General features: G+C 39.4%; 1 protein-coding gene across 3 annotated transcripts in view; it reads right to left on the bottom strand.

The window, feature by feature from the left end:
* PIEZO2 (piezo type mechanosensitive ion channel component 2) overlaps window positions 1–22,467 on the bottom strand; it is a 319,421-nt gene that overhangs the window by 9,275 nt on the left and 287,679 nt on the right. For 2 of the 3 annotated variants that reach the window (XM_086609198.1, XM_086609197.1), the window contains 10 exons: window positions 19,502–19,677; window positions 10,757–11,149; window positions 9,133–9,391; window positions 8,437–8,619; window positions 7,761–8,013; window positions 6,882–7,014; window positions 6,285–6,432; window positions 5,955–6,169; window positions 3,717–3,875; window positions 2,192–2,339 (listed from right to left, as the gene is read on the bottom strand). In XM_086609198.1, the coding sequence (XP_086465324.1) occupies window positions 2,192–2,339; window positions 3,717–3,875; window positions 5,955–6,169; window positions 6,285–6,432; window positions 6,882–7,014; window positions 7,761–8,013; window positions 8,437–8,619; window positions 9,133–9,391; window positions 10,757–11,149; window positions 19,502–19,677 (2,067 nt within the window). Of the gene's footprint in view, window positions 1–2,191; window positions 2,340–3,716; window positions 3,876–5,954; window positions 6,170–6,284; window positions 6,433–6,881; window positions 7,015–7,760; window positions 8,014–8,436; window positions 8,620–9,132; window positions 9,392–10,756; window positions 11,150–13,258; window positions 13,427–19,501; window positions 19,678–22,467 lie in introns of all 3 variants that reach the window. The other variant, XM_086609196.1, reaches the window with a different exon arrangement.

Below are 22,467 nucleotides of genomic sequence, written 5' to 3'. Positions count from 1 at the left end.
TAAACCTCTGTGGTTTTGATTCCTCAAAACCACAAAGAAGAGAAAAATTGGGTATGGTAATTTGAATTTTTTGTCTGAATGAACACGAGCATGAACTCACAGGAATGAAATGTAAAATAATAGCAGCAACAGTGATACAACAATTTGTTCAAAAAACTGATAATGCGAGTGACCCATTTTCTTGTATTCGTCTTTCCAAAATGTTTTATCTCAAAACTCCTTAAGGTAGAAATCCTCTTGAAATGCTGCAAACTGTATTTCAGGGGAAAAAAAACTGTTTGCCAGTAACTGGCACGCACAATCAGTAGGATTGTCTGATATTGCAGCATCTCCACATTCATTTCACACCTCACATACAGTGTTTCTAAGAGTTGTTCACAGGCTTGATTCAATCTGTTTCTACAGAATCCCACACCAACTGCATTAAAATAAAGTTTAAAGTTTTGTTGCTGTTCCTAAAGTCTTCATAGTGCTGATGTAACATCCTTCCCTTTCTTAGCTTCTGAGACCAAAAGTTAGTTTGCTTTTATCCTTCTCCTTTCAAAGCAGATCACACAGCACAGCTATTCTGCCTTGTCCATAATTTCTGCCCTCTGTTATTGGTCTCGTGATTGAATACTTCAATAGCTTCATCTTCTTGTAAAATCCCTTACCATCACTGTAACTTATTTTTGTGTATTCTCTTATAATATTTAACTCTGCACAGTGTTTTAGAATTCTGTCTTTCACACACTGCATACTGCATGTGCAAAACAAAGATGCATTGTATTGCACTGCACCTCAAACACATGCCAGGAATCTGGCTTTCAGGAAATTGTTCTTGCTTTACAACATGAATCCATAAAGCCCCAGGAGAATATTAAATTTGTAATACAATGCTATATTTGAAATAAATTAGTTACTTTTCAAAAGCAGCGTATCAAGTCATTTGTGTTGCACTACAGAATACTGTTTTCATTAAAATATCATATCAAGATCACCAGGGGTATACTATTTATCTGTGTGAGATTAGTTCAGGCACCTTTAATGCTGTTACAGAACAGCTCAGAGAGCCTCTAGCAGTCAAAGTACCTTGAACAACACTCAAAAAGTTACGAGTAGTTATTTTGCTACATGGCACTAGCACACACTTGCTAACTTAGACTTGGAAGTCTTCCCACGTCAGACCTATGCTACTTATAATGCAGAGTGATCCTGTTGTAGCATAAAAAAAAAAATGCAGTGAGATGGACAATCAAAGTGGACCTGGATTATTATTTCTCTGACTCCTGACACCTCTGATGACACTCCATTCATGGCAGACATGGAAGTCATATAAAAAAAGCCTATATACAAGATTTGTGTGCGCTTCAGCTCTGAGTTAATCTAAGTGACATACTTGGAAAGTAAGTGCCATTAAGAGACAGGATTATAATAAAAGTTGAAATACGTCAGTAACACTTAAAAATACAGCCATTTCATTGCAGATGTACAATTTCTGACTGGTTGGGTCACTCTTAAAAGAATGCTTAATTTCTTTTTCAAATTGGCAAAATAAGCAAGCATATGGTTGCAATCTTTATAGCGGTTATAGGGAATCCAGAATTTGCAAGTTTAATTTGAACTGAAGCTTAAATGATTTAAAGAGACCGAAATTTCAGTCAGACAAATGGTGGGTTTATCCGGCCTGCAGTTCAGTTCTGGATGTGCAAGGACTCTCCCGAGATAAAGGAGCCAGCTGAGTTCCCTCTGCGGTTATGTGAACCAGGTGTCCCTGGGACCTACACCATGGAGGCACAAGCTCTGCCTTCTACTGGACTTTCTCTCCAGCTACAGTCTTCCTGGTACTGCGGGTTACTCGTTTAGTTGTTATGGACAAAGTGAACCTGTGTGAATACCAGGACCTTCAACCCCGGCCTTGAAACTCAGACTTGCAATTAAGCTAGCAGGCGTATGCTTGTGGAATTCACGTTAACGGTGGAAAAATCAGCTAGGCACAAAAGAGAAGCCATTTGAAATTTCACTTGCAGTTACTGCCAACTAACATAAAGTACCCAATAGTCTGAATATTTCTGAACATAAACGCCAGGTGTATCTTCTAACAAACTGCCTTTATGGTGGATTTCCCAATTATTTAGGGACTCGTGATTATTTCTCTTCATTTCTGCGTGAGGGACAGGCGGCCTGGATCACTCGTATGGGGCTTCCTTACTTTTTCTGACTCTCGCCAACACTTCAGGATGAATATATGAGCATAGATATCTTCAACACAGATCCAGCTGGAAAGACTGAGAGTGGTATCAGTCCAAACCCAGTCCATTACTGCTCTCAGCTCAGTCAAAAACGGAACCAGGCGGAACCTGAAGGGAGACCACAGCAGATAACTCATCAGAAATGCAGGGGATCGCATTAAACGAGCACAGTAAGCATATACATGACAAGAGGGAGAATTAAGCCAATGTTAAAAGACAGTTTAATGGGAGATTTTGCAAACACAATCATATCCTACGATTGCACAGCTAGTACTGACGTTTTAGGAGTGGTATCTTTTGCCACAGCTCACGTTCCTCAAGATGTCCTTGTCAGGCCATAAACATGCCTTTGCATCCTTATGCCCACTAATTGTGACTGAGCCACTGATGTGGTACAAGACAGACTTTCTCCTATCCTCAAATTCCTCTGATCTGGGAATGGAGTAGAGGAACATCCTTTCCACAGGATACTGGCAATTTGTTTTTTACTTCTTTACACCAAGTGGTTCACAGCTCCTTTACAGTAGGTGGGCAGTCCTCAGATGCATATGGAATTGGGCGTTATGACTCAGGATTAAGCAGCAGAAGAGGGTGGGCTTACAGGAAACCAACATGCATATTGCAGCTGTTCAAAGTGTATCATTCTCTTTTCTAGTCTCACACTTTCCTGCTTGGCCAGGTCAAAAAGACTATTTCATGTGAAGAAAGTTTTCTTCTGAAACTTTTCCCGCTGAATGCAACAAGTCCATACTGAAAATATTGGGAAAGGCTGAAATTATTCCAGCTTTTCTGTGAAATCTGTATATGCTTTGAACTGGCTTATTCACAACATCATGGTAATAGTGTGAGCGGAGGGTGGGGTATGCGTGGGGTATGCCTCCTTAACATCACCTTTCACTCTGAGGTGATGGTGTGCCTGTTACTTGCACTAATACTCCTAACTCCTGAAGAGTTTCAAATATGGAGCACTTCTCAAAAGATACACAAAGGAAATATTTTTTTGACGCATAGCTCTTATTTCTCTTGCGTATTGTCTTTCACTTTATTCTTCTCACCTGCTGAGGTAGAACCTGTAGAACTGCTTCAAAGATCTCTTTGGGATTTGATGCCTTACTATTTTTTAGGACTGCAGAGCAAATAACATTACCTGTTTTCTAGAACAATGTGTAGCCCCTATCTCTGTTCACAGAGGTGATTTCTTAGAAGTGTTAAAAATATACTTCCAGAGGGCCTGAAGGGCTGACTGGTATGTCAGGCTTCTGGCTACAGACAGAGTGGGAGACTGATTTTTCTGAAATCTGCATTCCTGAAACTGACTTTTTGTGGACTACAGGAGACAAATGGCATATACGGAGTGTGTTGAGCAAAATTTACTATCTCATTTCCAGCAGCCTGTGAAGAGAAGTCATGAATAATCCCAGCATCTCATGATAACAGATCCTTATTTCAATAAAGAAAGGAGGAGGGCAGTAGGTCTAGACTTACCCTTGAAACAAGAACAGGTTGACATAATTATAACTTTTTGTGAGGAAGTTACCAAGAACACGAGTTGGATATCCACAGCGTATCTGATATGCTGATAAGCCGAAATAAACACATTTCACAAAATACCAGAGCTGGGCAACTGTGTTCGAGCTAAATTTCCTGTAATGGAAAAGACAGATAAAGGGAAATGATGAGCTTTGTATCTGTGTATGACTAGATTAGCTTGAAATGTTTGGTGCTCCTGGCAGTTTCCCCTTCCTGAGATCCTGTGAAAAGCCCTTGGTTTCTGACTCCACTGCAGGGTTAAAACAGCATTTTAAAGACTTTCTCATTTTTTAGATGAGAAAGTCTATAAACAGCATCTGTTGTCACCTCAGGGTCACAGGGCAGAGACTGGGAATAGGCTACCTGAAGAGTGAGGGCTCTGGGGCAGTGCCCTGTCCGTCCAAATGCTAGAGGTGCCTTGCTGCCCAACACAGGCCAGTCTGCCCTTGGCCCCTCTGACGGCACATCCTCTGTGAGCCCTGAGTAGACACTGCTTCTCTTAGCTTTTCAGAGCGCTGACTTTCGGACTGAATCTAGGCAGCTGCAATGGCTATCTGTGCTCATGGGGGCACTGCCAAGGTCATGAAGTCATACAAGAATTTAACTTTGAGTGACTTCTGAAGATCATCTTTTTCACCCTTTCCTGCTTGAATTTGGTCTAATTACACTAAATCGTTCAGATTGAGTCCAGTTGAATTTTGGAATATCTGTGAAGATGGAGATCCCACAATTTGTCTGGGCAACCTGCTCCAGTGTTTGACTACCACCATAGTGAAAAGATTTTTCATCACATCTAACTGGAATTTCCCCTTTTTCCAACTTAGGGCCTCTTGTCCCATCTGAAAAGAGCTTAGCTTCTTCTCGATGCCCTCTTAACAGGTAGATGAAGACAGCTCTTCACTTTCTCTTCTCTAGACTGAAGTAACCTTGTTCCCTCAGACTCTCCTCACATGTCATATGCACCATCCTCCTGACCTTCTTGGTAAATATATGTCACTTCTGACTGCAGTTCAACAGCATGGTGGAACTGCAAGAGATGTCTCATGATAGACAGGATTTGTGAGGCAGACATGATCCAATATTTTCAAATACATCCTGCAAAACTATTTTCACTAAGAAATTTGCAGGGGCTTCTAAGAATCAGTCTGACTACGAAGGAATACATGACGTTTCAGATGCAGATTTGAGACTAATAACTTGATACAAATTTCATAAAAGCACAGAAAATGTCAAAATGATTATATTGCCTTTCAAGTGACCAAATCAAGTTTCATGTCAATTCTCAATATGCAGTATTTTTCAAGTTGGGGCACAATTACTACTGCATTGAGGAAAAATAAAACATTTGTTTTTGAGACAAAACCAGACCTTTCGGTCTTTCCTTACACTATGCATCAATTCTGTTTTTTTCCCAGTAAAATAACTTAACTGTTAACATAGTGTAATATGCCCAGGTGACACAATCAATTTTCCCGTATAGTCAACGAAGCGAGGTAAATACTTGAAAGCAATTTAAAGTCTTAAGTAAGAGGGAACTCAGCCAAGCACTAGAGAGGGAACCTTAACACCTCTGCTCTGCAGACTGAGCTGATAACTGCCTTGAGCCATGTAACGAGAAATGTTAGATTTGGGGGCGAATCTGACCAGGCACATGATAGAAGATATCATGCAGCAGATGATCACCTCCACATCACCCCCAGAGTCATGTGGGGAGAAAAGCTTTTGCCCTTCAGAAGAGACGGGTTTTAGACATTTCTCAGTCTAGAGAGATTTAAATCCACAGTTCACACCTTCCAGGAAAGTGATAAATTATAAGTTACTCTGAGAGAGACATTTTCTACTCACTCTTCTAAATCAGCATGCAGCAGTCTTGGAAGTAAGGAATCAAATCAGAGGCCAACATTGTCTCAGCTGAGGGCTCTAATCACTCAATTACAGGCAAGTTCTCTTTCGTCTGCTCACATTTTGGCCTAAGTCAAGAATATTTCTGTACATACTTATATAATTAATTCTTCCTCAAACTTATGTCAGCCACAGTTTCTGCTGTGGAAATGCACTCCAACATTCTGCTTAGACATGAGACCAAGAAATTCATGATTCCAAAGCTTAGCTACAACCATTATAAATTTAAATACAAACAACTTGGTAGAGGATCAGTATTCGACCCATATTGTCTGATTATAAGGATTATACCTTTCTGTCACTCCAGGCAAGATAAAGAACATCCAGAAATGTATTCCAAAAACAAGGATGACCTGGAAGATGACCTTTCCCATGACAGTCTTTTTGAGGTACAGTGCTCGATCTACCACCATGGTACCGAACTGAATGAGCACCATCACCAAAAATGCCTCCGGGACCTGGTCCTCTGATAATGAAGAGGTGATATCTGCTGCTGCAGAATGTTTCTGAAAAGGAAAACATAACAGAGTGGTTGAGGAAGGAGGACACTCACATGATACTTAACATCTACGGCATGTAAATCCTACTGAGGATTTACAGATAGATGCCTCTATGACATACCCCAAAAGCCCCAAATCCAAACACAATGATGATGAAGTCCACTGTATCTGCGAGGAACATCAGCACATACACATCAGTCACCGCACTGTAGTCTGGATGAATAAGATTGTAGAAAAACTGTCTGATGGGCACATACACCTGGAGAGTCCTAAAACAACATAGACCACAATGTGAATTAACAACACTGTAACTTGCACTTAAGAAAAGAATGGCTTGGTGTGATTCTAAAAACATCTAAGATCTACTCTGATAGCCTTAAGAGGGCTTCACAGAAACCAGTCCCTTGTTTTGTTTGCTTCTAAACCACTGTATAAGCATGTGTTCATTAGAATATGTGTAGCCAACCAAGTTCACACATCATATTTAGCTTTTTTATCAGGCAGATGTTATCTGAACAACTGCTGATTTGTCTGATGTCTGATTTGTCTGAGCTGGTGGGAGTTAGAGTGAATGCATCTGCATACAATGAACTGTATGAGTACCTATTCATCTTCCTGAATTAACAGTAGTAGTAACCTGCTCTCTTTAAAATGCTGGTTTACTGCTTTACTGTTTGGAACCTCCCCCCAAACCCACACAACTCCTCACATTGCTCACTTTTTAATTGTAAAGGCCTTGGCTTTGATCATTTGTTCTCGAAACTTTTCCATAAGAAGCTCTTTTCTAGATTTTTGCTTGATGCTTAACACACTGCTTCCTTTCTGACTGCTGTTTCGTGTACTGGTACTTCCTGAAAAAAAAGGGAGGGAAAGAGAAGCTAATTCAAAATCAAAGTTTAAATATAAAAACTAGAAAGTAATATATCTTGAGACTTCCATTCCATATATGAGTCCTACATTTGCAAGAAGCTTTGAAATTAATTCCTATGTTTTTTTTCCAATATGATAAAATCTTGAGAGCATCCACTAAAGGTTTAATCACTGGCAGGTCAAAACTTGATTAATAACTATAAAAAAAGAAAAAAGAAGACCAGCAATAAAGGCAAGTATTTGATTGATCTGACTCAGTCATCTCAATTTATAATATATACATTCAGGCTAGAGTAAGCCTGTCTTTTTACAAGATGGTATAGGTTACCTGTTTCAGTATACCTAATCACAACTTTTTCTCACTTCAAGTATCATCAAATGTAGATATGAAAAACGCATATGCTTTGCATTCTCTCTAGCTGGAAATTATGCTGAACCAGAAATTCCGGATCTGGGCTACACTGAGCATTCCTCTCACAGTTTTTGGATAATGTCATTTTAAAAATATAGTGAATCACAAAGTATGGCTCTCCACTTGAACTTTAAGAAGGCTTGGAGTATGGTCAAACATGAAGATACTTTGGTTCATATCCTATTTCCTCATTGAAAAGCAGCAGCATTTAGTATGCTCTGGGCTCCACACAGCAATGGACACAATGCTTCAGCAGGATGATCCTACGGAAATGAAAGTTTGCTCTTCAAATCCCAAAAATGCCATGACATTTACCTCTCTTAGATCTGTGTGAGGAAAAGCTGGACCTGTGTGAAAGCTGTGATACGCTACTAGAGCTCTTCCTCCTGATGGCGGCCTGCTGCTCAGGGAAGTGAACATGGATGGACTCCACTGATGCTGCAAGATTGACAGATTTCAAAGAGGCAGAAGAGTCTCTCCTGCCTCCTGTCAGAGACAGCTCATCATCAGTATCCTCTTTATTACTGGAGCTGTCTCCTTTCTCATCTTCATCCCATAACCCATGGCACTAGTGGAAAGAGAAGAAGAGAGCATTTCAACGTTGTATTTCTGTCACAGTATTTAGCACAGGCATTGCTAAGCTCAGTGATGGGTTCACAAAGGGGAAGACGAATCCATTGTATTGGGATATCATAGAATCATAGAATCACTTAGGTTGGAAAAGACCTTTAAGTTCATCTAGTTCAACCACAAACCTAACACTGCCAAGTCCACCACTAAAACACATCCCTAAGCACTACATCTACACGTCTTTTAAATATCTCCAGGGATGGTGACTCAATCACTTCCCTGGGCAGCCTGTTCCAACGCTTGACAATTGTTTTGGTGAAGAAATTTTTCCTAATATCCAAATGAGTGACTTTCCTGTATCATGAGTGACTGAAAAATTAAACCTAAAATTTCAATGTAAAATAAGAAACTACATGATTACCTTTAAAATGGATCTGTGGAAGAATAAAGCAAGGAGTTGAACAAGATCATAGTGCACGTAACCCTCTTTCTTCTCAATGCCAATAATATTGGGTGGATGGTAAGGTTTATCTTTTGTGTAATCCACATGTTTATTCCAAGGAAAGAAGCCAAACTGGAAGAAGTACTTGATGACAATGGTCACCTGTTCAGAAACACAACACACTTGGGGTGTTTTATAAGCATGGCAGATATAATAGCCTTGTGACATTAAGAGGGGAGACAAATGACTGCTTTGTCAGTATTATGACAAGATAAACAAGCATGTTCATTGCTACAGAGGAAAAACAGTTCACATTTCCTCAGTAATAAAGTCAATCAACTTTTACCAATAGATCATGCTCAGTGCTACCTGAGATACCACAAGCGGTGCATACCGTCTCTGGATTACCAATTATATAGTAGCTGTTTGCAAACGGTCTGTTCTTGTGATAACTGCTTTACATGCCAGGAATAATGTTACTCATCATAGTGAAGAAAAACACAAACAAGACCTTTTCATACCACAGAAATTGCTGAGAACTTTAGCAAATATATATATTAACATGAAGGGCCAAAGGCCTCTGATTCTAGACATCAAAACCAGAAAAGAGACCATGCAAAGCCTACAACTTAACTTTTCTGTGTTAGACATGGGGTTGCAAAAACAGCAGCATACCTCAGTGTAGACAATGGCTGTCATCCAGAAACGTTTGCTTGGTCGAGGAACAGACAGCATGGCCCAAAGGAATATGAGGATGGGAAGCACCAGGGTTATCATGGAGGCAGAGACCATGTGGTTAAGGATGATCACAAAATAGCACACCATTTCTGACCGGGCCACCAGTGTATTGTACAGAGCATAAATAAGAAGCAAGACTCGAGGCTGACCGACATAGAACTGCTCTGACTCCTCCAGCTCATCATCGTGAAACATCCTGTTAGGAGCAGAGTACCATAAATGAAATGAAAATTAATTTCATAAGAGCTGCTTTTTAAATTGCTACTATTTTTTCTTTTGAAAAAGTATAAAATTCTGCTTCTGAAAAACTTCTGAAACGGGAAAAAAAAAAAAGATGGGATTTGGTGTTATCATCAAATAGTCTGATTTTAAGCTCAGAAAACAAGAACTTCAGGCAAAATAACTAAAAGCACTGTTCTGCTGTTTTTTTTTTAATTTACCTAGACAGTCAGTCTGGCCTGAGAACTTCTAGAAGCACTGCTTTCCTACAGTTGCCCAACCAACATATCTCATGTAAATCACACCCTGCCGGTCTGGCCCTGTCTCTATTCATATCTGATTTATCAATACATATGGGAATTTGGAGAAACTCCAGAGGTCCCTCAGGAGATGTATGCTATGAATAGTCCTAGGACATAAGGTTAGAACATAATAAATGCCATCGATTATTAGATGTGTCCAGTTTTGTCCCTTTTACCTAACTCAAATAAACATAAAAGAAGTCACTGTATGACTTTCACATGCATTCACAATTCTCTTTGTTTTTCTTGAAGAGTGCCCTGGCCTGAGAAGAGATCTCACTGAAAAGCAAAAATGACTGGAAAACCAGAAGAAGAGATACTGCATCTACAAACTCAGATCTACACAGCCTATCTCTCTCCAGATGCAGTCAGGCTGAAAGGCATTTCTGTGGTTTAAGAGTTTGTCCTTGCATTCAGGGAAGCTCTCCCCTAGCTGAGTCAGGCTGGAAAGCAGAGGAAGAAGAGCAGCGGCACCACCCCCACCTCCATGCTGGTTGTGCTACCGAGCACAGTGTCTGAGGGACAAAGAGGGGAGCATCCTATCCGTTATGAAAGTACTTAGAAAGGTTGTCTCTCTACATAGCCCTGAGCTCCTACTGGCTTAAATAAAAACTTCGCCAAAGGTCAGAGTTTCCCTTATAGTAATCCAAAATAATTAGAGGGGAAACATTTTCCCAGATAGCCCTGGAGGAAACATATTTGAAATCACAGTTGCCTGGAGAAGAGAAACCCTCTCCACAAGGAATATTTAGAAAAGCCTTCAACCCCATGACAATTGCAGAACAGAAATCCGATGCTAATTGGAAGAATTAGCTGTGGTATCTGGGGAGAAAGCGGAGATTCTTTCCAACATGAATCTGAATCATTTTAGAAATCTGTAATTAGAAAAACTGCACAGGAAATGAGCTTCTTCCCTTAAATCAAACTTAGCGCAAGGTCTGTATCAGAAACTGTAGGCTAGTTCTGAGACAAAAAATACAAAGTAATGACAAAACTTCAAAGACTGGGACCAACAATTGTTCCCCGTTGAAGGTCCTTACTTGTTCAGAAGCAGCTCACTAGCTGTTAGCTCGTGCGTCAACGGAGGAAGAATCGTATCATTAAGTTTGTCCGTCCGACTGTCGTCTGGGCTCACCATCATGAGGCTCTTACCAGCTGAGTCATCTGGGGAGCCAAAGGGAAGTTGTTCAAAGCTGACAGCTTTGCTGTAGGAAGGTGGAGCTTCTGCATTGCTATCCACAGTGGAATACAATGGCACGTCGGTATCAGGAGTATATGCAGCTCCTTCTGAATCCAGGCTATAATCTTCCATCTCCTCTTCCTCCGGCCTTGATGCAGAATGAGCTCCTTCCTCTTCATGCTCCCCTTCTACCTCCTCAATGGTTTCTGTCGTCCCCTGACGAGAATAGAGTATGGTGACCTGCGTAGGCTCACTGTTGAGGATGGACGAAGAGACAGAGTTGAGGCTTACAAGGCTCATCACCAAGCAAAGTTTCTTAATTGTACCTTTATGTAGACAGCTGAGCAACCCTATTGCATTCCCACTCGTTCAAAGTTCATATAATCTGGTAGAAAATATATCATCATGGTCTCTTACACAGGATGGACCATCTGGGTCCATCTGTCCCCTTAATGATGCCTCAGTGAATGCACAGTGATGCACTATCTTTTCACACCATCAAACGGCAAATCAATATCATTATCAAGAGAAACAACATGAGCTCTCTGAAAGTAGATCAAACACTTTCTGACCAGAATCAGGACTTGCTATTACATCTATTTAAAGCATGCTCCATGGTGAATGACAGGCAGCCATGGGGTTCCTTCTAAATACAGTGCTTTTAACAGTCACCGTACAGGTGCTGTATACAACTGGAACATGAGCTGAACACACATCAACTCTGTTTCCAAATAAAAGAACAAGTAGATTGCTAACATGGAGAAATAACAATCCAGATTACAAAACTGTTCCAGTCACAGGGTATCTTGCTTACCTTTAGATTGCCTTATGTTCTTCAATACAGTCTTCATTTTTTTCCTCACCTGCCTGCTTTTCTTCTGAATATACCTATTTTCTTTTTCAACTGTTCTTATTCACTCTGTTCAGTTCTCTGCTTGTTCACTTCACTTATTCTCGGCTTTGCATGCCCATAATCACTTTCTCTCTTAACGCTCTGTGCTCTGCAACAGTCTCAGCTGATGGAAGTTCATGCAGCTTTATGACTCCAGACGGGAATCTGGACATCATAATTTTAAAAATATTTTCTTGGCTTTGCTTTCACCCTTTTCATCCCTCACAAGTATTTTTTCACCTCTCCCCTTGAACATCACTTTCTCTTTTTAGTCTCTATTCCAGTCCTTCTCCATAGGTTAGACAATAGGCATCAACTCAGCGTCTTTTGTTGGCTGCATGTTCTTGTATCGCAACAGAAACGAAACAAGATTTCACATAGCTCCTATGAAATGAACGGGGCCATGTTTTCACCTAAAGTATAACCTTTTAAATAAAACTAGCACTGGCAAAGCCAGCCGGCTCTACCATCTCCTGTCAAAATGAAAAATTAAGTTCCATCTCTTTTTCTTTAACACTGCTCCCAAGCTGATTGTGGCTATGTTAGGTCACTTTATTTCTAGCAGACTTTCAATTAGAACGTGTAACACTACTATTAGGATGCACATTTTGATGATTCACGGTAGCACTCATCCTGGTTAAAATGCACAAAACCGTAAAATTGCATCGTTTTAAAACTCATTGACATCAAAAATTTGTAGAACACTTTAAACACTGAAAAAGAATGATGAACTTTATGATTTGCAATAAAATTTCTTATTTATAATATTTATAATACTATTTGAAACACTGTTTCCCAATGTCCTATAAACCTCTGGTGTTTCCCTGCTAAAAAGTGAGTGGCTCTTTTGCACCAGATATTAATATTATTCACTATCTTTTCATAGCTATTTTCCATTTCTTAATTCCAACACCTCACAGACTGTAAATCAATGGTAAAGTAATCAAAACGTATTTCGCAATCTTTCCTATATGGGCAAAACTAAAAATCAAAAGAGCAGGGACAGCATTTGCCTATCTGAATTTCTAAAATTAAGACATCTAATTCCATATTTAGGATAACTGATCAAATGAGAAACTTCATTTTCAGCTTCCAATTTTAATAAGAACAACCATCAGCTCGATAACTCTGAAAATTAGGCTGTTTTTTAGCTGAATAAATACAGACTTTAGCCTGGTTTTAGACAGCCGGTGTAATATAACGGAACAACTTCTAAAAGTAAATTAATTAAGGATGAAAAATAAAACAAAACCACAAACAAGAGTAAGAAGTGAAACAGCAAACGAGTCCTACACTATAACCCTGACTTCAAACCTCAGAATTGTGCCACAACACAGAAGAGAGTGAAGCTTCCATTAACCATGCAAGCCACTCCATACACCACATGTCTGCAAATGCGTATTTATGTACACTGCAGTAAGTACAATGGTACGGGTAAATGAGTGAACAAAGCATGCATGAGTTAAGCACCTTGACACTATACTGCCACTGTCAGCTGATGAGGAGGACATATCCATGCTCTGCATTTTACGAAGCCTAGGTCGAGCGCGCTCACTTGTTTTAGGAACAGTGTCTGGTCCATCTAAATCATCAAGGGTTGACTGCCTTGAGAACAGCATGGTTGCTTCAGTGTAGCAGCTAGCAGCGCAAACAGTTATAAAGACAGTGTTAAAGACAAATGATATTACTTTACACATGGTTCAGTAGACAAATATGCTTGCCATGCAGCAGAACACTGACACAGAGAAAAAAGGTTCAGAGAGAAGATAAGGATTTGTTTAGAGTCACCATGTAAACACATTTCTATGTGCAGCTTGCTCATGGTTATATTCCTATAGGAGCTACAGAGGTTAACAACCATCTATTCACTATTCAAAGAGACAGGAAACCAACACAATGCTCTATACGCTTTCCAGGGGCACCAATTTGCATATGTGAGGAGGTTTTATTTTGTTTCCCCCTGAAATTTGCAAATTCCATAAAAATGTTTTGGAAAGTGACCTCTTCTGTACAAATTCTATTTTATTAATGATATACTATGCTGAACCTTTTTATACAGGTACAAGCCAATTTCCTAAAAGAGCCCTTAAAACTGAGTAAGCTCATATTCCACAAATAGAAAAATAGCTGTCAGACATTGGCTAATCCTCTTTCCGAACCAAAGAGCCAAATCGGATATGTTACTTAGCCAGTAGGTGCATGCCAAATATAACCTGCTCTGCATGCCATGGCTTTTATTTTGGTATTTAGTAGTAAGCCCCGATGATTCTTTCCAGAATATTTCATTTATTTCAATCATAGCTTAAAAGCTATTTCAGAATTGGTAACATGCACATCTTGGAAGAAAGAACAGATATAATAAACCCTTATCTCCTTTCACTTATCAAATACAACAGGACACCAGAGACATACACCATACATTGAGCATTTATGTTACTGGGGAAAAGAAGAAGAACTGGATGAGTTATGAGAAAGAAAGTACATAATTAAATACAAGCATATAACATAGCAACAGGAAAAAAGCAAATACATAATGACATATGGTAGGTAAAAGAATTATTTCTCCTGTAAAAATCTTTGAAAAATACAGATGCCTATGAAGTAAGTTGTGGGACCTGGTATTTTAACACATGCAGTGACCTGCCGAGTCTCTCAGACAGAATGAGAGAAAAACGGAAGGCAAAACGCATGATTTGCGCTTTACTTTTCTCCTTTTGAGTTGATCTGTGCTACACCTGAGCAGCGGCAGCAGGGGATTTGCTTCTTTGGCAAGCATTGTGTTTGTCAAGGGGCATGGAAAATTGGGAAAGAGGTCAGAAGGGAAGTGCAATGGTGTTTTCTGTGTTTCTTTGGTCTTGCTAGCTTGAAGTGAGGAATAAAATGTGCTGGCATGAAGTGACAGTTTGCAAGTATTGCCTTAAGGAAAATCAGGAGAAAAACAGCAAAATATATGCAGCAAAGAAGCAGTTATTCTCTAGGCCCACACTCACTGATGGTCTTTTTTGACAGAATGGGCTGAGGCTAAAAGTACACTTTGGTCTTTGAATAGAAGGAAATTATCACCAAGATACCAAAGGTATTGTGAAATACTTCCCTTAAAAACCATGTTAACGGCAGGGGCATCTCTATCCTGCCAGTCCATTTGGCCAAGAACCCTTACAAGCCACTTCATTATTTCTGTGTGTGCACAAAGGCACTCAAGCATCCTTCAAACAAAACCTGGAGGGCTGTCTGCATGGTGCAGGGTTTTGATGATCTCCTTCCTACAGGAACAGGAGATCCTTCACAGAGGCCTGATTCAGCAGCATGGAAACCAGTCAGAGCTCCGTGTTACTCACCCCAGGGGGTCATGAGGGAGGAGGTTTCCCTTTGCACATATGCTTATGTGGTATAGCCAGGTTGTTGCACTATCAGTGAGGTTTTGGTGCCAAAACACAGGGAGATGGCAGCAAGCAGACAGTCTGTTTTTGTGGATTACCTTTCTGTCTGTGTGCTACAATGTTATCCACGTGTTATTTTACATCTCCAGGGCTGAGTTTATTCTTTTCAAAAGCAACACCTCTTACTAAGGTGTTGAAGTATTTTCAATGCAGACATAGTTCAAAGGGAACTATGGGCCAGGGCCATAAGCAGAGCAGCTGTTGAAATCGAAGTAGCACATGTCTGTTCATATATTTTCAAGGGAAGCAACATATGCCAGCTGTCCTCCAAAACATATAAGTTCTGACCTGGGACCCAGAATAATCAAAGGAAAAACATCTATTAATCCCAATGGATAAAATAATTTGCCCAGATGGAGTCCCTGCAATAATTTGGTTTAAAGCTGTTTTAAATGAAAGATGAATCATCAGAAGAATTATTGACTGAGCAGCTGCTCTGTATCCTTGAATGTCAGGAGATGTGTATGAGATGACACCTGTAGCACAGTCTGTATATTCTTCACGTACTTTAGGAACATGCTTCCGAACATGGAGGAAATGAGTACACCAATAAAGTGGAGAGATTTACACTTGGCAAAGCTGATGTTGACTCAGTCATTGACTATCACATAAATTTAATCCAAGCATATCTTCCTGAGTGACTTTTCAAATTTGTGTCCTTGGAGACCTTCAAAAGCATTAGCTTCTTGAAATCGTTCAAGGACTAGGTATTTTAAATTGAATGTTCATTAAAAGGCCTGAGTTCAAGCATTTTATATAAAGGTGATCGGGTATCCATTTCAGATGGGGATATATATAGCAGAGATGTTTTTATCCTCAGCGAGTGGGAAATTTCTTACTTTATGACTTCCTTTTGGCTAAACAAATTTACCCTTCCCAGTGAGTTTATTACTTTAAGGGGTGACTTACAAATTTTTCTGTTTTGTTTTGTTTTGTTTTTTTTTTTCTGTCCATGAGCTAGTTACTGACTGGCATTATCTTTATTAACCATTACACTCCCCACACCTGCAAGCAAAGATCCCAAACATTTCCTATCATTCACACTCAATCAGACCCAGATCCAGCCCCGAACTGGGACTGTCCTTTCATCCTTTCTCCTGCCTCCCAAGGCAAACATTACTTCTCCAGTACTCTCTGCCTCAAGCCCTATTCTCCCATCTGGTGAGGGAAGCACAGATGAAAAGTGGTGTTCCTAAACACAGTGATCCCACTTGTATCTTCACTCTTACAGGAGGGTCAGGGGCGCTCACCTGCACCTCCTATAAAAACCTACACACAGATAGAGTTGGGAAATGAATATATTATTTGTGATGGACAAAAATTAATACAAACTGAACTGGAAACAAAACTTTGGATATCCTGAAAACTGACTTAGGACCTGCATCTAGCTGTTATTTCATGATCGTAGGCAAAGTCCCATAAAAGCAGCCAACTGGTTTTAGTAAGTTCCCAACCATGTTACTGAAATTCACAAGCTGTTTAACCTAATAAGCAGTTCATCAGTCAAATGGAAACAAACAGTAGTGAATGCTCTACCATGCTAGCTCCCGATCCCTTCTGCTACTGCTCCTCAAAGGGCTTGTTAAGGATCAACATCAGTCTCTTCTCCTCCTGGCCCACATGAACTTTGCACTTTGCCTTTAGGATACATAAGAGTATTTATACATAAAGAGAAAATAAAGCAATTACATTACGAATACCTCATTACACCTCTAGCTACTGTACAGAAAAATGACTGAGAATAAATGATAGCCCTACTAAAAGAGAAAATCCCATAAAGGATACTCTGCAAAACTCCTTTTAGAGCTGTATCCAGAGTGAGAACAACATCCCTGGATAAGACTTACAAGGGTCAGCCCTGAGCTTCACAAGAAATCTACAGTTCCAGCAACTGATCAGGAGGGTTGTTTCCTCTGGAAATCCAGTGTTTACAGTACGCAGCAGGTACCTATGGTAATTCCTGTCCTGAGTACTGAGGAATATGTATTATTATAATGGAATAGCTTCTGTGCTTCTGCAGCCCTGTGTACTTCCAGACATGCTCATCTAACTCATGGACCTAATGTCCACTACAGAATTTTGTGTAGGGCAACTAAAGAAGGATAAACAGAATACTGGTTAGAAATCCCTTCCCAAAGTTTTTCCACTGCAATCCTAGATCCATGATCATAGGGATACTTTAGGTTTAATTAGTTGCTTTTATATTTACTGGAAAGCATTACTTTGAAACATAAAATGTCCCCTTTTCTTGTTGGAGCTATTAAAAAAAAATGACAATAAAATCACACAAAGTTTAAAACATTTCACATTTCTAAAAAAACTCATAAGCACTTTTGTAATTCCAGGAAGAGACGTGCAATGGTGCCCCAATAAACAGATGGCATTATCATTCAATCAACAGACTCATTTTTGCTTCCTCTAATTACAGGTCATTATTATTATAGCAGATGTGCACAATTTGTAAATACTCTCAGTGCAAGAATATTTGACTGTTCGTTACCAGAAAGAAAATTTGAGATTAGAGAAACCAGCCATAATACTGCCTTGCTATTCTTTGGTCGATAGGTCCTGTGACATCTTCAGAGGAAACAGAGATGACAGTAACACATGTGAAATATTTATCTTTTTCTGTTGCAAAGCAGCTCCACAGAATCACTGAATTTTCTGAGTTTGAAGAGATTTTAAATGTGTAATTTTGCTCAAAGCAGGGTGACAAATGGCTGGTTATTCTGAAAAAAAATTACCTAGAGTGGAGTTCGACACTGGATACCATTCTGTCGAAGAGGCAGAATTTACACATGAAAATTACAAGATTTATACTTCTTTTTTATAAATCTTTTTGGAATTGGCTTCTCTTTGCTTCTAGTTAAAGTTCTTGCCAATATGGTTGTATAATAATGATAACTTCTTCTGTCTATAGTAAACAGTGTGACCAAAAACTATTTAATGAAAGCAGGACTGATATTGCGATTCTTTCTTTAGGTGAGACTGAACTTTATGAAGTTAAATTCTGCCCTGCAGATATCCAAGTGGCTCCAAGTGAGCTGGTAATAGAATTTGTCTTTACATTTTTCTTACGTCATCTGACTCCTGTAAAACTCTGAGACAAAACACCAAGGTGTTGCTTAGTTGAGTAGCTGGCCATCGAGAAAGATTTGCTGGGATTTGGTGGTTTCACTGGAGCAAACCTCTCAAAGGCCAGTGCTCACCATGGGGAGCAATTTGTGAATATTTTGTTGAAGCATAGTACCCACAGGCACTCTCTTACACTTGCTTTTCAATAACATCAGATAGGAAGACAAGCCCTCATTATTTTCAGTCTACTAACATGTACCCATATGTCATTAGTAAAAGTTAAGCATAATTGACTGTACATAGAAGCTACCGAGTTTACTGGGAGTATGGAACACAATATGATACTGCCACACTTCAGAGAAGAACAGGAGACCGCAGAACAGAATATGAAACAGCTGGATTTCCAAAGCCCTCCCTTCTCCCCCTCATGTTGGACAATTTCTGCAGTCTCTTAAAAGTCAAGAACACCAGGGACGCGGTGGGAACAAGCTGCCTCTGTAAGAGAAGGAAGTGAATGTGTGTGCCTCTGTGTTCATGGAGCAGCAGGAGTGTGTAGTAGTTTTGGCAAGGGACTTGACAGCATCTGTCTTCAGAACACAATGAGGAAAGCGGTTTTACTGAACTAGGATGGGTATTTGATCCACAAACTATGTACCTCTGCTGGACTGTAATCACAGCAGTTAGGAAATCAAGCTCTTCAGATGATCTTTGCCCTGTGTGGACGAGAGGGATTTTCTGTTTTCTCAAATCCAGAATCTGTCTCAATGCAAAGTGTTTTCTTATTTGTAGTCAACAGACAACAATTTATTTTACAAAGACAAAATACTTGTAATGAATGATCATTCCCCAAACTCCATGCCTGAATTACTAAAAAGAGTATCACATAAGCATCCTCATCAGGCTCTTATTTTCCATTACTTTTTACGAGATCAGAACCCCTGTCAATGACTCCTAATTCTAGGGGAAACAGAAAGCAGTGGGGTAGTCCTGTTGTGGAGAAGAAGTTAAGCCAACAACTGAGTCCACCACTATAAAGGAATAATAACATACAGCAGAGTTTTCACTATTCAAATTGCACGGATAAATCAAAAGGAGGATTCAACATTGATTAGAAAGTTCATCAGTACTTAGAAAGTATCTAGAATTACATCTACTGCATGATCCCTCTATATTTCACAAAACAAAATTAAATCAATACCTGGAGATACTGTCACGAGAAGCTGCTGAATCTAAGCTATCCATTCTTTCAGATGCTTGCAAACCAGAAGCTTGACCAGGATTTTTATCAATTGAGTCCAGTCCTGACTCCTTAGAAAGTTTCATCATGTGGTTCTGGTAATACATATGGATGCTCTCCCGTGTTGGAACGTTTCCCTGTGGAAGAGAGTGGAGGCAGAGGTACATGACAGAAGGAAGGTATATTCTTTAAGGAACTGGTTTCTTCTGTCATTTGTCAAGGAAGAGATTAAGGACTGTGCAAATAGCTTCCTAGTAAACAAGTGAGGCACTGGAACAGGTTGCCCAGAGAAGCTGTAGATGTCCCATCCCTGGAAGCGTTCAAGGCCAGGTTGGACGAGGTGTTGAGCAACCTGGTGTAGTGGAGGGTTTCCCTACCCATGGCAAGGGGGTTGGAACTAGATGATCTTTGAGGTCCCTTCCAACCCTAACCATTCTATGATTCTATATGATTCTATAATAACCTCACACTAGTAGTTGCTCTTCAGAGTGCAAGTCAGATACCATGGCACAAAGCGTTGAGTTTTCAAGCAAAACTGGAGCAATGCAAGCGTTTCAGGCTACATGTAGTGAATAAAACTGCTGGGTGGACTGTGGTTCATTCAACATGAAAATGAGGTGTGGGCTGGGGCCATAACTCAACCTGTACTCCTGCAACTTTTGAGATATCTCTTCTAGATAGCTTGACTAACTCTAAGAACAATCATATATCTTATCAGTGCTCAGTAGCAGTCTTTTTAAACAGAAAAAAAAACCCAAACGGGTCATGTAAAAACTGATCTGGATTTTAATTACTGTCCCAATATAAGAATTTATTCATGAAGTATAGATACAGTTTGAGAACCACAAGAAATACACTGAAGACCTGTATTCTTTCTCTGTGACTTCAAGATCAAGCAAGTTCATGAAAGGATGGTTTTATTAACTGTCAGTCCAGATCTGGGCACAGAATCAAGTCTTTCTGGCTATGATATTGCAATCAGAATTCTAAAGGTGTGTCATTAAGAATAAAACTGAGAATTTTATAGCCTGTTCATAGGCAAAACCACATCCAACTCATTCCACTAGCAGTTGCACTGACTTCAGAAGATATACTGAGAGAGAAGATCGCTATTCTTAAATGGCAATTTTTCTGACTTACAATGAAGCCTTATGCAAGGACTTTTTCCAGATAAAATAATAAAAGTACTCTAAAATACTGCCTAATATTGTTAGTTACTAGCATTTCAACTGTGGTCCGCTACATTGTCCCAAATCTAAAATTTTCAAAATCTGAAGTTTTGTCAAAAAAAAAATAAATCTTGAGAACAAAATCTGAAACTCAGGTTTTTAATTAGGTTTGTTTGTATATATGCTGTGTTGCTTCTGCAGTAATAAATGCTTGTGCCATTATGACAGCCTGCCTCTGAAATTAGGGCACACGCCATCTTCTAGCTCAACTCCAGAGATAATGGGCAAGAGCTGCGACAGTAAAAAAAAAAAAAAGCCCCACGACAGATGAAGGACTCAATTTCAGGTTCTTCTGTGGCTGGAAGAGAGACTAAAGAAACTTCATACATCTGGTTAACTGTCCCCAACTCCGCATCGGACAAAGAAACATGTCACCATGACAGCTGCAGCAAGACCCTTCTTTCTTGGGCAGTAATGACAGACATGGGTCTGCTACAGAGACTTGGGGATACTATAGAGGAATTGATGATTTTGATGTTCACGGTACCAATATTTCACAGAAGAGGAGAGAAGGATCCTGGAAAACATGTGAAGTTTAAAGCTATTGACTGGGGCGAAATTCTTTGAAGGGCCCTAGTACCAGAAGATTTAGGATTGAAGTAGGATATATCCGCCTGTAAAAGGATAGATGAGCTCTATTGTAATCAAAATAGCATCAGGCTGCTGGCAACATGACATTGAAATAAATAAATAAATAAATCTATTGTGAACAAAGAATAGGAAAAACTATCAAAAAAGTTGAGAAGTAGCAAACAATGATTAAAATAAGATCCAAATAAATAATGGCCATAAAAAGGCAGTTAGTCTGGCTTCTGCATAAATGCTAAAACTCTAAAAAAAGGGGCAGTGAGAAAGAATCATGTGATTTTCAGTGAGGATGTTGAAATAGCAGGGACTTCTGGGAGCCAGGGCAAAAAGGACTATTACTACAATGCTGTACTATCACAGTATGAATTTCATAGGAAGGATGAAATGGCAACAAATGGAGACAAAGGGTGCAAATGTTTTTTCTCTACAAAAGAAGTTCATTGGTTTCTCCAAGGAGTTTTACTGTCCAGCATACTTAGAAATAATCCGTGTAAGGAGGAAAACAGCGATGTGATAAAGTTTGCAGATGAAAAAAAAATCTAGGATATTGAAGCGTAAACTTGATTGAAGTACTACTGAAGAATTCAATAAAACTAAGGGACTTGGTAAAAATGGCAAGAAATGTAATGGGAAAAATAATCTTTATTATTAACTACGTTATGTATATAATTATGTAATTAATTATGGTATGTATATACATAATGACAGGCTTTATGTCAGCTTTTGTTAGCCTTAAAGGTCTTGGACTCAAGAGTGTATAGTCCCTTGAAAACAGGCAGCACTCACTAAAAATCTTTAGTTAGATCTTACTAGGAAAGCAAAAGAAAACACATCATACCCCTGTATAAATCTGTGATTCACCTTAAAAACAGTATGTAGTTCTGGTCATCCAGTCTTAATAATTAAATATTTAATAATAATTAAATATTAAAATATTAAAACTGGAAATCATATGAAGAAGGACATTCAAGTTGATCAGAGGCATTGGATGGATTCCATAAGAAGAGAGGCTAAAAAAAAAAGACACTTCTTAACTTGGAAGAGAATGACTGAGGAGAAGACTCAGTGCAGATTTACACCATCAGGAATAGTAGAGGAAAATGGAATACT

This window comes from Tauraco erythrolophus, chromosome 3 (assembly GCF_009769465.1).
Source record: "Tauraco erythrolophus isolate bTauEry1 chromosome 3, bTauEry1.pri, whole genome shotgun sequence".
Classification (NCBI taxonomy): Eukaryota; Metazoa; Chordata; class Aves; order Musophagiformes; family Musophagidae; genus Tauraco; species Tauraco erythrolophus.
This window is presented reverse-complemented; position numbering and strand designations above follow the sequence as displayed.